Source organism: Pararge aegeria, chromosome 8 (genome assembly GCF_905163445.1).
Source record: "Pararge aegeria chromosome 8, ilParAegt1.1, whole genome shotgun sequence".
Taxonomy (NCBI): Eukaryota; Metazoa; Arthropoda; class Insecta; order Lepidoptera; family Nymphalidae; genus Pararge; species Pararge aegeria.
The window spans coordinates 16,818,427-16,835,887 of NC_053187.1; the positions used below are offsets into that span (position 1 = coordinate 16,818,427).

At 35.0% G+C, this 17,461-nt stretch overlaps 1 protein-coding gene across 1 annotated transcript in view; it reads right to left on the bottom strand.

Moving 5' to 3' along the window:
* Positions 1–17,461, bottom strand: part of LOC120625870 — a 79,785-nt gene that overhangs the window by 15,406 nt on the left and 46,918 nt on the right. Inside the window, exons 7-8 of the mRNA XM_039893121.1 lie at positions 11,197–11,833; positions 6,923–7,082 (exon numbers count right to left, since the gene is read on the bottom strand). Coding sequence (XP_039749055.1) covers positions 6,923–7,082; positions 11,197–11,833 — 797 coding nt within the window. The remainder of the gene's footprint in view (positions 1–6,922; positions 7,083–11,196; positions 11,834–17,461) is intronic.

Below are 17,461 nucleotides of genomic sequence, written 5' to 3' on the forward strand. Positions count from 1 at the left end.
AGAGGGACGAGGTTGACGTTAGATATCAAATTAAAAAACGCACTAATTTAGGAACCTCCCCTTTTCTTCTAATTCGGTTAAAGAGTTACTTTACATAGTATTATCTGTGCACTTCATCTAGTCTAACAGCTACCGCATTCAGTGATAAATATTACATTGTCTTATTAGCACAATAGCTATATTGTTTTAAAATATTAGTCATAGATCTATATTATATATTATCAACAGCAATTCGTCAGCGCACATTTAAAATATGTTTTCCCATACAAACTTTTATCCATTGGTCTGCGACCTACCGCATAGCAACGCCCGCCTGTTCGGTTTTGCTTAGCGTTGTTGCTTACTTTTTTATATTTCCTGACTTCTAAGGCATCAATATAAATTAAATTAACATAAAATAAATGTATCCTAACGTAGTCGTCTTAGTTTTACTACTAACAGATTGGCCACAGTGGCCATTAAAGAAATTTAATGTATTATTGTTATTAATATAAGAAAAGGCTAGCGAGTTCGGTTCGGTTCTATTTAATATGCAAATATACTTAATAACATCGCTTATAAGAAGCAGTAAAATCAAAAACACCTTAAGCCTACCTTTATATATTGGTATAAATAGATATATACTACCACAATACACACATCGCCATCTAGCCCCAAAGTAAGCGTAGCTTGTGTTATGGGTACTAAGATAGCTGATGAATAATTTTATGAATAAAATACACAGAAATACTTATAATATACAGATAAACACCCAGACACTGAAAAACATTAATGTTCATCACACAAGCATTTTCCAGTTGTAGGAATCGAACCCACAGCTTTGGACTCAGGAAGCAGGGTCGCTGCCCACTGCGCCAGTCGGCCCACTGTAGGACACGGGACTCCCTTCAGGATGAAAAGGATTAAGGCCTTAGTCGACCATGCGGGCCGAGTGCAGATTGGTCTAAATCAAACTTAAATATTTCTTTATTCAAGTAAGCACATCCATGGCACTTTTGATGCGTTAATTACGTACAAAATATGTCCATAATAATAATAATAATCATTTATTTCAGGCTTTACCCATAAAATTTAACATCATTTACGAAATAAAATAAAATAAAATAGTATAATAATAGTATTGCGTCATGACCGGCGTAAACCTAAAACTAAAGTTACTGGTCTAAAATGAAGCCCAGAACAACCTCAGCAGAGTATTTTTTTTGTTGTAACCATCTCACATTGTCATTTGGTCAACTGCACACGTTTTTGAGAACATTATGGAGAACTCTTAGGCAGGCTGGGTTCCTTACGATGTCTTCCCTCACCGATAAAGTTATATTTTAATTGATTCAATTACAAAACGCACATAACGCCGAAAAGTTATAGGTACGAGCTGGACATCGAACTCGGTCCACTCGAAACGCTACAACCACTGGGCTATTACTGCTGCTAGGCTATCACCTAGTACAGTAAGAGAAAATTACAAGCAGTAGGTAATCTACGAAACCGAGTGATATTTAATTGATTCAAATTTATAAAATATTGGTATGGATGCATAGATTTACAGATACTACATAATGTTATGCGCATACGCATGTATGACCTGTTTGAATGAGCAGACGCAAAAACCCAAACACAATGGCGCAATCACCCACGCGCGCTCCCGGCTTGCACTATTATAAATTTTGACGTCGCATAAAGTCCTATCCACATATATAATTCCCCTAGTTTACGATTTAGATTGTTTGTTTTAATTCCTACGTGCTTACATTTTCAACCGGAGGCAAAGATATGTTCCTTATTTCGGACTTACTTTTGAGGACATAGTTTACAGACGCTTTAGGGAAGCGCGGCAAAAAAATCTCGACTTAATATAAGTTCTTCTTATATGTATAGTATCTATAGTTATTTTCATACATTGTATAGTATTTTATGTGTTTTAATATGGATGCATCAGTTGCCTGAAATAAATAAATAAAGACACGAAAAGAATCTAACGTATTTTGAGGTAGTTGAAGAGCAAAGTAATGGAGAGGTGAATGTTCCAATTGATGACATAGGGATCTGAAACGGGGTAATATGGGTCTTATAAGAAGGCTCAGAGTCACTAAGCGGGCGATGGAGAGAGCTAGGAGTATCTCTACGTGATCAAATAAGAAATGAGAAGATCCGTAGAAGAACTAGAGTTAATGACATCGCGAGTCGCGAAGCTGAAGATGCAATGGGTGGGTCACATAGCTCGGAAAACCGATGGCGACCTCGCAACGGTAAAAGCAGCGTTGGTCGGACCCTGAGGTGGACAGACGTCATCAAGCGAGTCGCAGGCATCCGCTGGAAACAAGTGGCTAAGGAACTTGGATTTTAGAGCTCCCTACAAAATACCTATGTCCAGCAATGGACGCCAATCGGTTGAAGTGAAGGTGATGATGAGATATTAAGGGTCTTACAAATAAATGTGGCATAACACACACGTCACAACGTCACTAAGTGTATGCAGTGTTCAATCACACCCCAAATAAATAAATATAAATAAATATACTACGACAATGCACACATCGCCATCTAGCCCCAAAGTAAGCGTAGCTTGTGTTATGGGTACTAACATAACTGATGAATTTTTTTTATGAATAATATACATAAATACTTATAATATTATATAGATAAACACTCAGCACTAGAAAACGTTCATGTTCAAATGACAGCAACTGTCAGTTTCAGAGCGTGACACTACGTTCCCGGTTACCGGGTACCAGGTTCCCTTTTCAGAATGAGGGCTCATCAACAGCAACAACAACAACCAACAACATCAACAACCAACAACATCAACAACCCATGATGTTGTTGGTTGTTGTTGTTGCTGTTGATTTTTTAATAACAGCTCCACCGATTTCGATAAAATTTAAATGAGACCACTTGGAAAGTATGCCCTATAAAACAAAAAAAGAATTTTCAAATCGGTTCAGGCGTCTTCGAGTTATCGGGTCGGGTCTTCGGGTAACATACATAAAAAATAAGATTCCGACGAATTGAGAACCTCCTTATTTTTGAAGTCGGTTGAAGATAATGTATACTGATAAATAAAAGGTCACGTCTTTTATATGATGCTGATCAATTAGCAACTTGTTATATAATTACAATACAAGACAGATGTTCATAGCGGTCGACTGATGTGTGCGGATAGGCCTTATGCGAGAGCGTAACTCACATTAAAACAGGATGCAAATTAAGCTCTTTTAGAGCATACATTAAGTTTTTGCTATAACATTTAAATATTTTGTTGTCTTATCAATAACTTGTAATTCATAGGGTTTCGTTGTTTGATTTTGTTAACCCCCGACGCAAAAACTACGGGGTGTTATAAGTTCGACGAGTCTATGTATATGAGTGTGTGCGTCTGTCTGTGGCATCGTATTTCCGGAACAGATGAACCGGTTTTTATTTTGTTGTTTTTTGTTTTGAACCTTAAATTAGTCGGGAGTGTTCTTGGCTACGTTTCATGGAAGTCAGTCCAAGATGGCCACCGCCGCTAAATGGCGGTTTTAATATATTTTCTAAACTCCATCAATATGGGTATCAAATGAAAGGGCTTGACTAGTAGAATACTAAACATATGTCAAATGACAAATCCGAGATGGTCTCAAAACGAATTACATATTTCACAACTCCCTATATATAAGTGCAAAATAAAAGGACCTAACTAGTGGAATAATGTACACTATATTAAAATTGGGGGTTTTTAATTTTTATATTTCATAAATATACTACCAAACAGAACTCTCATTTCTCCACGCAGACTCGCACTTGATCGCTTTTTACTTATAATTATTTATTTATTCAAATAATTTATTTTATGTATTTACATAACGCCTTGACGAATATTATCACTTAACTAGAAACTAAAAAAAAATATCTGTAGTAATAAAATTAAAGAGATTGTTTATTGTTTTATTTGAAAGCGCTTATCTCCGGAACTACCAGTAAGATACAAAAAAAAATTATTACAAAGTCGTATGCCATATTGTTCGACGCAGAAAAAAAAAAGAAAAATATAAGACGGGTTGCGCCTTACTTTAAGTCCGATCGCAAAATAGCTTTAGTACGGACCATATGATAGAGCCAAACTACTGTGGGTGGAGTATCTGCTAAGCCCACTCCCACTGATATTACAGCGAGGTCATGTTTGTGCGCAAGTTTTTACCAACTAACGGCCGCTCTACACGTTACGTTCCGGCAGCGGTACGACGCAGGAGCGATGCTTCTGCGGCTTTGTTATCAACATCAACCTATTAACGGCTCAGTACCTGTACTCGGCACGGGTCTCCTTATCATAATAAGAGGCTTTGGATGTAGTCCATCACGCTGGCCCAGTGCGGATTGGTGGACTTCATACGCCTTTTAGAAGATTGTGGAGATCTCTCAGGCGTGCGCACGATGTTTCCCGTCATGGTTTTTAATACGAGCATAATTGTATAAATTAAAAACGCACATTACTCTGGAAAGTTAGAGGAGTGTGCCGGGGTACAAGGTCCCCCCGAAAGAGAACCGAAGCCTAACCACTAGGCTACTACTAGGCTAGCAGGCATAATAGTACGAGTATATTATTGTTACTTTTTATACATATAATAAAAAAGTTGGTATGCCACACAGTGCAGACCAGCACAGCACTTGTAACCATATCTACCTATATCCCTATCTATACCCGTCATGATTTGTAGCAGGTATGGGGTCTTTGGATACTTTAGAACAAAGGCATAGGAGGGCCTGTCTCTTACACTACTTCTTACTCCTTAATAATAAGGTTGACAATCTAGACATACTTAGCAAATGCTGTGCTAGTGCCTGGTAAAACGGTACGAACTTGCAGGGAAAGATTACCACTATTTTCACTCGATTCGTTACGTACGCACTATACTCGAAATGCTCCAACATTTCGCGCGCTCTCGTTTCTTAATAATATGATTGCTCAACACCAACAAATTGACATATTTAATATATTCAGACAAATGAACTAATATTTTTGTAATGTACATCTGTAACTGACTTAGCGTACGTTTTGGCTAGCTGTAGTACTAAGGGTATACATAAATAAATAAATAAATAAACCATCGAGCCAAAGCTAGGAGACGCCGCATTCATCTCCGCCGACAAGTTATGAGAGTTCTAAACATTTAAAATATGCTTCAACGGTGAAGGAAAACATCGTGAGTGAACCTGCATGCCTGAGTGTTCTCCTTGTTCTCGAAGGTGCGTGGAGTCCACCAATCCGCACTAGAATAGCGTGGTGAACTACGGCCTTAAAACCAACTCTCATTGTTGGAGACCCGTGCCCTGTAGTGGGCCGCTAGCGGGTTCATATGATTAATGTAGCCTAAGCTTAAACGACAAATTGAAAGTAATGATATTGATTTTCATCAAATTCTTGTCACATAGATATTTGTCGTGTTTCACTATATTATGTTTCTCGCAAATAGCAAGTTCGCAGTCTTTAAAATAATAATTAAAAAAAAAAAATTTGATACAAAAATTTATAAACATATTTTTCAAAATCTTTAATGCAGTTAAATTATAAAACCTGAACTTTAAATGGTTTTACAATGGCGCAGTCAAGGGCGCTAGCTTTAGAAATATGGATGAATTTGAACTTTAAAACAAGAAGAATAAATTACATTTTACTTTAACGCTACAGTTCGATTCTCTCAAACGAGTCTATGATTTCGAACATAAAAACATGATGCAGAAACGCCAGGATAACGCTTTTCATGTTTGACACCACCTAGTAAATGGTTCTATCTCATCATTATGCTACATTGCTTGTTAAGAATGCAACGCTGATTTTCAGCTGGGTTCCAGCCAAGCCAAGATGACGCCACGGAAATAATTATAAAAAAAGAAAAGAAAACAAAAGCAAAAAATAAAAATTAAAAGGTACATCTTGCAACATGTTATTTAATAATTATTGTATTTGTACAATATATGCTAGTATAATAACGATTCAATGAAAAAAATTATTAGACTGTGGCGCATAGGCAATGGTACGATCCAACTTGTTATACCCAACGGGAAATATTATTTGAACGATGTCTAGGGAACTACGTTATCAATATCTGAAGATATATTGAGGTAGAAATTCTGGCTATTTAGGAAAGTTTGACAGTTGACACCCATAGTGAATGCGGATAATCGAGGAATAGCTAGTAAAATTACAGAACTGGCGAGTTTGTTTGTTATTACTTTTAATTTTGCTAGTAATTGCTGCTGTTCGATTTATTATTTCTGCTCAGAATTTTCCTTTTACTACTGAGGAAAAATATAAGCCAATTTAAATATAATTAGAGTAAAATGAACAACGTAGCACGACACATGAACCTACATATAAATATTAAAATTACAGAACTGTTATTTCTTTTAATTTTGCTTATTATTGCCGTCTCATTTATTATTACTGCTTAATTTTTTTTTCTTTTATTGAGGAAGATTATAGGCCAATTTTAAAAAGTTTTTCATTTTACACATAATATGTTAAAAGTAAAATAAAAAACGTAGCACGACACATGAACCTAGAAAGTAATTGTTCCTAAAGCTTCAGATATTGTTTGTATGTATGTTCAGAAGATCTTAAGATTGTTTCTTATAATTAACTAGCTGTTGCCCGCGACTTCGTCTGCGCTTGATATTGTTTTTAAAGTATTCAGTATCGCTAAGCCTTAAATGAGTATAGTAGTATATATATAACATGTGACTGTCAATTAATTATAGACAAATAATTTGCAATAAAATAAAATTGCGACTATAATTAAAGATCTAAGCTATCCTATCTCTTAAGTTGGACCAGACTGCTCACGGTGTGTCAATTTAATTTAAAATCGGTTAAGTTGTTTAGGAGTCCATCGCGGACAAACATCGTGACAGGAGATTTATATATATTAAGATTAGTACATACCCCAGAAAGGTCCATAGTTCAGGCACACCACAATCATAATCAGACATATCCTTAAGCGTCTGTTGTTGGAGCCTTTTTTGAACGCAATGTGAAATGTGTCCTTTATACTCCGAAAGTCGAAGAACTCGACGAGAAAGCCAGTGCAACAAGCTTTCTTCTCCTGAAACACACTACATTATGTCTTTGATCTTTATATTATAAGAATTATACAACGTGTAAACGAATTACGAAATAATCTTGAAGGATGCATAATTATATTTCATAAGAAATCACCATGTAAAAATATGAAATCAAAAGAAGCTTATGTACTTATTTTTCCATAAAAACTAATTCAATACATTCTAAGTGTTTACTCATGACAACCCTATTGAAGATAAAAGACAAACACGCGCATAGTACTTATGCTACACGACACGTACCCAATAAAATGACAGTCACATGATTTTTACTTTGCATGCGATGGTAGGGCTGTATCTAATTTCTTTCAGTAAAAACTATGACACTCACAAACTGAAAGGTTTTCAGTTTCACAGATAAATCTCTGAGACAGTAATAATGTAATTCTGAAGCCTGTAAAGTATTATTTCAGTTTTCATTAACACGTTGTGGATAAATAGTATATGAGACGCTGTTTACTGTTTACAAATGTAATGGAATATGTATGTTATGGAACAAAACTGCAATAAATGTTCCTTTAGAATAGATCTGAATGAAAATCTATACATCTACATGGATTAATAGACGAACGGATATTGACCAAATAAAGTTTAGGTTTTTTAATCCATTTTGGAGTAGATTAAAAAAACGTTAGTTAGTTCTTATTAATAAAAATATTCACAGTCATCTTAGTACACATAAAACAAGCTAGGTTTTTTTGGGTTACATGGAGATGTGTATATTGTAATAGTACCTTTTTTTATATTAAGTGACCAGGGTTCTTTCCTTTAAAGTTTTAATTAATATATTCAATGTATTTTAACTTATACATTGATATGCCCAAAATTACTTGGGAATCATATTACAAAAGCATATACTCAATACCACAAATGACTTCTTTCGCAGACGATATGCCGATGTCACTAACTTATGTCCATTTATACATATATCCACTCAAGCGCGCTTATTAATGCTTTCCATCAAGCATGATTTATTATAATTGTAACTTTTTAACAAACTTGCTTTGACGGTGAATTAAAACATCGTAAGTATTCGTCAAAAGTGGTTACTTGCCACGACTAAAACCTCCCACCCGACTAGAAAATTCTGAAACTCTAAATTCGAACTTCGAATTTGAGGCCTCCCACTTTTGAGATCACTGTGCGCCTATCACTGTGACAGGGAGATCCACAAACTATCATTCGCATGTAATATTTATCATTATCTATCTATTACCGACCTACAGGGCGCGGCTCTGTGTAAAAAGGGTTTAAAGTCAAAGTCAATAATATCTTATTCAAATAGGCCAATAGATGGCACTTATGATGCGTACATTACATGAGAAATGTGTTACATGGTAGTAAGATGATGGCGATAACCATATTCGTTCCTAAACCTGAAACTAAAGCTACGAGGGTTCCAAACAGGTCCGGATCTAAATAGAAGCCCACAACAAACTTAGCCGAGTGTTATTTTTTGTTATCACCATCTCACATTGTCATTTAAAATTTTTAGAAGAGAATCTGGTTAGAGCTATAATTCTCACCCAAGCTTTTTTATCGTTTACGTAGTCCTTTATACTATAATAGGACTTTTCTATAAACTTACGTTTAATACAAACTTTGAACTTTTTAAGAGACATCTTCAAGATGTCAATGGGTAGTTTATTGTAAATATGAATGCAATTTCCTTTAAGTTTAGGCCACAGTCAACATTGGACAGGTGCTGATTGGTAGACGTCATTCAACTTTGAGAATATTATAAAGAACTTTCAGGCGTACCGGTTTTCGAACTCGAATCCGAACTCCGTTCCCCGATAGGGAGACTGAACCACTAGGCTATTACTGGTTCCTTCTTATATTAAGACTGTAAAATTGTGTTAAAGTTTTTATTCTTACATCACGCAGACCCATAGCAAAGTTTTCATGGGATTCATATAGGTAAATGGTTAAGAGACGCTGTTTGCTGTTTACATTTTATGGAACAAAAATTTCCGATATGTTTTAGAATAGATCAAAATGCATATTTATAAATACATCTTCATGCCTTAATATAACAGAACGGATATTGAAGAAATTGAATTAAGGTTTTTTTTTATCCACTACAAATTAGTCCATATATGCAATCTCACTTGGTTGTACGTGATGATGCAGTCTAAGATTTTATTGGGCTAACCTGTTAGTGGTATGGCAGTTATATGGAACTATAACCCCCGATCGTTTTTTACACGAAATCGTATAGGAAACTAAGCTTCTATCTAGATCTCTAGCTGCGGCCAAAACCGCCAACCTGACCCAGAATCACTCAGAAACTATAAATCCTATATTACCTAGATCGAACCTGGAACCTCTCACATATAAGACAGCGCTCATTGCGGCGCCGGGGAGGTCAGTCATCAATATATATATTTATATATAATTTTTTTTAAATATACTTTTTAAATAAAATACAACCTTACACAATAAACACATCGCCATCTAGCCCCATAGAAAGCGTAGCTTGTGTTTTGGGTACTAAAATAAGATAGCTGATGAATAAATATGTATATATGTATGTATATACACATAAACATTTTATTTATTTGTATATATATAAACAAGGTTAACTATGATCTACAAATATAATGTAAAAAAAATCGTAAATTAAAATAATCCTAATTTGGCCAAAGTTTGGGTGAGTATCTGACTCCAGATTAGTTATAAGTGTATTTAGGATAAGTATCACTTATTCTACCGCGGACTAGTAGCATGAACAGGATTCATACTATAAAACATATGATAATAATAATAATAATACAATATCAATACACGAAAGATGCTTTGATCATGAAAACCCTACTAATACTCTTCTGACTCAAAGGATAGTAATGTTTAAAAAAGGCTCAAGCGAAGTGATATGAGTATACTATACTCATATCACTTTGCTTCTTACCGAAGTAAAGTGGTTTAATATTTCTCATCTTTAGTCTATAACAGTTCACTGATGGACTGAAAGATAGCGTAGTGATTATGGGCAAACCCTCTCCTTGGGAGAGGGTTTGCCCATAATCACTACGCTGGGCAGACGGGTTGTTGATCGAAGTAGATGGTAATAGTACCGCAGAGAACGCTTCTGTCTCTTCTCCGTCATATTCCTTTAGTCGCCTCGTACGACAAACGCGGGAGGAGATGGTGACAACAGTATTCGGATCTGCCGTCACCAAACGCAATATTTCTTTTTAATAATAAATCTATATTTAATTCTATTTTTAATCTTAAGAAGCTTTCGCTTGGTTGTTCGATCAAGGGTCGTATACAGTTGGCAGTAATTCTTGAAGCAGCACGTATTTTGAGGGGGTTCCTCACTCTGGCGCCCTGACCGGTTGCTTGGGTACTCAAAAGCCCTTGCTTGGGTACTTATTTTGCGGAAATCCATGATATATTATAGAAATTAAGCTTCCTTTTGATAATTGTTAATTGTATGCCTAGTTATTCTTTAATAATTCACACAGTTAAAAATTAAAAAAAAAAATGCTAGAATCTTTATTTAAATTAATTAGAAATATTCTTACTACTACCATCTTCTGCGTAATTATGGGCAAAACCTGAGATGCCTGTTCTCCAGCAGTTAACTGTTACAGGCTACTGATACAAATTATTAACTATATTAATACGAAAGTGGTTTGTTTGCGCTTTCACGCAGCATGTAACGTATTTATAATATATTTAACGGAGCATCTTTTTTTTATACCTCTACAAGTTAGCCCATGACTGCAATCTCATCTGGTGGCAGTCTAAGATGGTAGCGGGCTAACCTTTTAGGGAGTATATTAGTCATACCCATAATAGGTTTCTACGGTAAATCGCACCGGAAGACTAAATCGCTTAGCGGCACGTCTTTGTCGGTATGGTGGTAACTAGCCACAGCCAAAGCCTCCCACCAGACCAGACCAGAGAAAATTCTGAAATTCCAAAATTGCCACTGCCGGGAATCGGACCCGGGACCTACCTAAATTCACAGCTCTCACCGCTGCGCCAGGGAGGTCGTCAAACTAACTTTTTAAAACGTAATTCTGAGCGTAATGTCCCATCCCTTACGCTATAAATACGTTAGATGATCAATGAAATAGCAGCACGTACCTTTGGTTTGGTCTGCAGCCACGTATGATCCTTAATGGCGAAAGTCACGTAAAGGAGGTTAAATACATGAAACATACCCGCCACTGCGAACACCCAATAAAAACCCATGTATTTCAAAAGCACCCCACTCAGTCCCATACCTATAGGAAAACCAACTGTCATACACAGACTCAACATCCCTAGCCTAAACGTCCTCATTTCCTTGGAAGTGATGTCACTCAAATAACTATATGTGCCGAGTATAATTGTGTACCATCCTCCAGTGAGCGATGGGAATATGACCTCCATGAACACAGTCCACTCTACTGGGACTTCATAAAAGAAATACGTGTTCGCAATGTTAAGCATACAGGTGATAAACTCCCCAAGGATCGGTATGGTCATACAGATTTTCCGGCGTCCAGTCTTGTCGCTCCAACCTCCGATAAATAACATTAATATGGTGGGAATTACTGTGTGGATCACACTTTTCCAAGCTTGCACAGACGCTATTAACTTCTGCACTTCATCCTCTTCGAATGTGTGATTTGCGCGCTTCCGCAAACGCAAATCTCCGCACACCGCATCACCAAATTGCAAATTAACTCTGCAGGCTTTGTCTAGATTCAGGTTCTGTGCTGCCAACATACCTAGTACGCTAGGCATTACGAATAAGCCAAGTACAGGCTCCACTGTTATATTCGATCTCACATACTGCAGTTTCTGCCAGAAGTTCAAGTTTTGTGCACCCTTTTTGGGTTTATCCTTCAGCGGTTGCTCCTCAGCGTTTTCCGCGATGGGATCCTTTTCACTATGCATTTTTGATTATTTTAATTATTTTTTTAAATTAAACTAAACACATATTTATTTTTAAATTAATTAATTATATCATATCCGTCGCTTGCTAGACGCACCCACTCACTATGATAAACTCGAGAGACCTGCCTAGCGGCGTTGGTTTATGAGAGGACCTAGTGTTCGATTGACCGTCAGCGTCGTTGTGAACGCAAACTTCCTTTTTATTGACATATCAGTCTTAAAACTATCTAAAAACATCTATAGCAGATTGAAAATAAACACGCTGGCTATTATCAAACAAAAAACAGGGCTGCCACTCAAACTAATAATAGAAAATAGGTGCTATACCACATTCGTTCAGATTTTTTTTTTAAATTATAATCAGTGACACTTGGGAATATGTAAAACTCTAACGATACCCCATCCATCCAAATCTGTTTTAGCATTAAGAAGTCATGATGGAAAAAAAAACTCACATACATACATATTCCCTTAAAACATGGCAGTTCTTTTTAAACAATCTATTAACGATGTGTTTCATTTAACAGCGGAAGAAAACATTGTGAGGCATGCCTCCAAATTGTACTCTCTTGCTATGTATTTATATCTCTGTAACTACTTTTTTTCTTTGGTGTTCAATAAAAGTGTATTCATTCATTCATTCATTCATGCCTGAGAGCTCTTCATAATGTTCTCAAAAGTGTGTGGAGTCCGCCAATCCGCACTGGGCCAGTGCGGTGGAATACGGGCTTAAAACCCCTTCTCATTGTAGAGACCTGTAACCTGTAGTGGACCGGTAATGAGTTGATGGTGATGATGACTTGTTAGATTTTAGGAAAATATACAACAGTAAATATATAATGTATTGTTTTCTGTATTATACTATATATCTTGCTCAGTTCTAATATACTGACAACCTGACGACTTATCGACACGAATAGTTAACAATACGAGGTAACGTTCTATTAGAAATATATACCAGCTCTCGCAAACCACAAGCAAATAGGCTATAACCATTTAATAGCCGTATAAACACATTAACTCCAAGCAGTGGCGTGCACTTCATACATGCACAAAAGCGCTGCCTACCCCAACATTTTCATATAACCGGCATCAGAGCAGGATTTCGCCATTGTATGCCATTTTACATCTCTATGCTTACCCTGTTCCAAATTCCTGTGCACGCCACTGACTCTAAGCTATTACTGTTAAAATTTGTGGCAGCCCTTAAATATAGATACAAAGGCTTAGGAGCGTCGAAGTCAATATCTGATTATGATATAATAGCAAATGAAAGTCAAACAAAAAGTTTTATTGTTTAATCCAATGTTAGTCACTTTAAATTAGTTTAATATTATAGTAAAAGACACTAAACTTCTTTATTCACATTCTCCATTTCCTCAACTTGCTTATTGTCCTCTCGATGCTCGAAGTACATCCATCTGAAAGTAATAACACTAATATATATATATATACGGCGGTCTGGCGCAGTGAGTAGCAACCCTGCTTTTTAATTCTCAAACCGTGGGTTTGATCCCCACAACTGGAAAATGTTTGTGTGATGAACATGAATGTTTGTCGGTGTCTGGGTGTTAGTCTGTATATTTAAGTATTTATGTTTATAATTCATACAAATATTCAACAGTCATCTTAGTACCCATAACACTAGCTACGCTTACTTTGGGGCTAGAAATAAAACTCAAAATATAAGCTTTTGATATCTATCTACCTGTGATGCCGTCATTGCAGAGTTTTTTAAGTCACGCTCTGACATTTGACAGGTGCTGTCAGTTGAAGTTTTAATTATCTATGTATCTTTGGAAAAAGCATTGCTTGACTATTCTGACTTTACGCAACGTTAGTTAACAAAGTACTAAAGTGTTAGCAGTGGCGTGCACTACATACATGTACATAAGCACTGCATACCCAAATTATTTTATATAACTCCTATTGAAGAGGAAATTTTATAATCTTTTATTTTCCGAATAAGAGGTAAATAATATAATAAATATAATGTTTACGACCCTTGATCATTTCCTATTGTCCATAGACCATTTTTTAAAGTTTTAGCTGTGGGAAAAACTTTTGATATGATACCGAACCTTCTGACTTGAGTTATGTTGGATTTTAACCCACTCTGCAATATATCAGTTGCGTTTAGGGTAAGTGTAATTGTAAAACGAAAAATCTAAAATCATATAAAATAAAATTACTGGCACATTCGCAACTCAAATTTCCTATTTCTTTTGATGGCAGAGTTATCATGAGATTATAAGCTGCTAAAATTCTGCTGTATAAAGCTGGATATTATGTATATAGCCCAAACTAACCAAACACAAGGAAGTCCAGTTCTATAATCCTATCACGCAAATCCTTGATTGTTAGTTGACAAGCTCTAACTCTGAGCATGTGATAATGAAAAACAAAACGCATAATGTTGCAATGCCAAAAATAAAAACAAAAAAAAAACTCATAAATATTCAATTACAAATTAATAACATTAGCTTCATAGGAATAATACATTACTTAAAGCGTATTCATTTATTCTAAACAAGCGACAAATAGTTAAGTAGGTATACTTTTAAAATGAATACATAATTCATTTGAACAGATTCGATAGCTGCTGAATAACAAATGCCAAATACTAATAATAGCCGTACTTTTATAGATTACAAGCGTCAGCCCGCAACGTCGCTCGGGTACAATCATTTCTTATAATTAGATATTTTTTTTTAAAGATTTTACTAAGATTTTCGTGGTTAATTAACATTTCTTAATTGTAGTTCACGATAATAATAGGTTGGGGAAAAAGTCTTTTCGCTTTATATTATGTATTAACTTGTAATAAAATCTCTTTGGCTATACTACTTGTATCTGGCTGGTTTTGGTATCATTAAAAGTTTAAATTTTAAAGAAGATAATTCCAAATTCAAATTAGGAAAATAATTTTTTAATTTGTTTTTCGTACTGTGAAGATGAATCTAATGAAGAAATTCGATAAATTTTAAACTTTTACTACAAAAAAGGTAAAAATGCAACGCAAGCCGCTAAAAAATTTGCCATGTTTATGGAACTTGTGCAGCGTCTGTGAGAGTAGCACAAATTTGGTTAAAACGTTTTCAAACGTATCCGTATACTCCACACCAAACAGATCCTCAGCAATGTACCCTCTACGCAAGTTCGCTCCGAAACCGGAGCATCCTAGGAGATGTTGACTTTACAATGAATAACTGCACATTGCCGAGGATCTGTTTGGTGTGGATAATAAGGATTGCAGAAATTATAAATTACACCATACTCTCCTGCTGTTCGCGGAGTATAGCAAACTAAGCTAAATTTTCATAAAAATATATAAAGCAAAAAGAAATGGCATTTGCGAGTAGCTATTAGTGATCCTTTTTACGGATGATGTTCTAGTACTCTATATTAAACTAGCTTTATACAATGTAAATGAAAACCGAAATAATACTTCACAGCATTCAGAGGTACGATATGTACTGTCTCTGAGACTTATTTGTGAAACTGAAACCCTAATAGTTTCAGAGTAAACCACTGCCATCATTTTTACTAAATGAAATCAGATACAGGCCTAACACCACATCCAAAATTCAACGTGAGTCCTGTTATTTTATTGGGTACGCGTCGCGTAGCGTAGTTACTATGCGCGTGTCGGTCTTCAATAGGGTTGTCATAAGTAAACACTTAGAATGTTTTGAATTCGTTTGTATGGAAAAATAAATATGCTTCTTTTGATTTAATAACTTAACAGGGTGATTCCTTAAGAAATATACTTAAACATCCTTCTATATTATTTCGTACTTCTGTAAGACGTTGTATATACATGATACTGACATTTTACGCGACCTTGACCCCTTCATAGATTTCGATCTTTATACCTTTTCGTGCATCAATTAAAAACCAAATTTCTACTCTTGGCACGCGCTAATTTTAAATTGGTCAACTCTTTACGGAGACATGTTTCTATTTTTTGGGACTTGCCTGGTAACGAGATCACGAATTTTTTCTCCTTTTTACAATACCCTTATAGAAATGTCTTATACTGGAATCCCGGTTCTGGTTATATGATATATACTATAACTGCACAGTACTCAGTCACGTACTTATTTTTTTTGTTTATCTATTTCTTTTTGGCTACATTTTAAACCTGTATTTCTATAAAACTATGATTTATGGAATCCATGATTAATAATTTATGATGTCCGATATTTATAAAATATTACTAAAAAAATATTGTGTAAATATTTCTTCTATTTCTGTGTGTTATATTAGGTTATATGTATCGCTTATAATATGTCTTTAGAATTATAAAGACATATTAAGACTCATCATAATTATGATGAGGAAACTGACTGATTTCTGACTGAATACTTTGGTCTTGTAAGAAATATTTAATATTGTTCTTTATCATCGCGGCATACCTAAATAGATAGCTAATCGTTAAAAAACTCATCATTGCTTCGTGAGCTAGAGTTTCTGACTGAGTTATAATTTATTATAGATTATTATGAATATATATAAACTATATATTAATTTAAATAAACTGTTTGTAATTCTACCATTGTCAAAAAACTGGTTGACTGCCTTTTTTAGTATTCAATCATTAAAACCTTTTAATTTTAATACCTGAAATAAACTTTCCAGTATTAACACCGGTATCGAACTTTTTATTTATCTCCTCAGTGACTTTTGACAGTGTGAAAAACTAAAAGGATGAACAATAAGAATAACGATTATTTAATGACTGTATGACTGATTGGACTTTTCTAATACATACGAGTACTACGTGTAAGTGAAAACCGAAATAAATCTTTACAGGCTTTAGAGGTAATCAATGTACTGTCTCTAAGATTTATATGGGAAACCGAAACGCTAATATTTTTGGAGTAAAATACTGCCATTGTTTTTACTGAAAGAAATCAGATACAGCCCTTACATCATATAATATAAAAGTTTTAAATAAAACGACTCCTGCCACTTTATTATGCGGAGGGTAGCGTAAGTACTATGCGCGAGTCGGTCTTTCATCTTCAATAGAGATGTTATAAGTAAACATTTAGAATGTTTTGAATTCGTTTGTATGAAAAATAAATATGGTTCTTTTGATATAATATTTTTACAGAGTAAGTCGTTATGAAATATACTCATGCGCCCGCTCAACAGTGTTTCTTAATTTGATTTCGTAAAAATATCTATATTTTTTTTGTGCTTTACATTAATGACTATTATTTATATAAATATTGCTATTAATTGATTTAGAGGTAAAAGAGAACTTTTCGGTAAACCTAGCCAGTGGAAAAGAATTAAAGGATAAAAGGTACAACAATAACTTATTAAAAATAGGGCTAAGACCCTACTTTTCTGAAAAAATATTATAGTTTTTATAATTACTTTACAACGTCTCTCTTCAGTGTCATTTGGAAATGGGAAAGGTTGGAAGAGTTAAGAATAGGTACAACAGCTAACAATA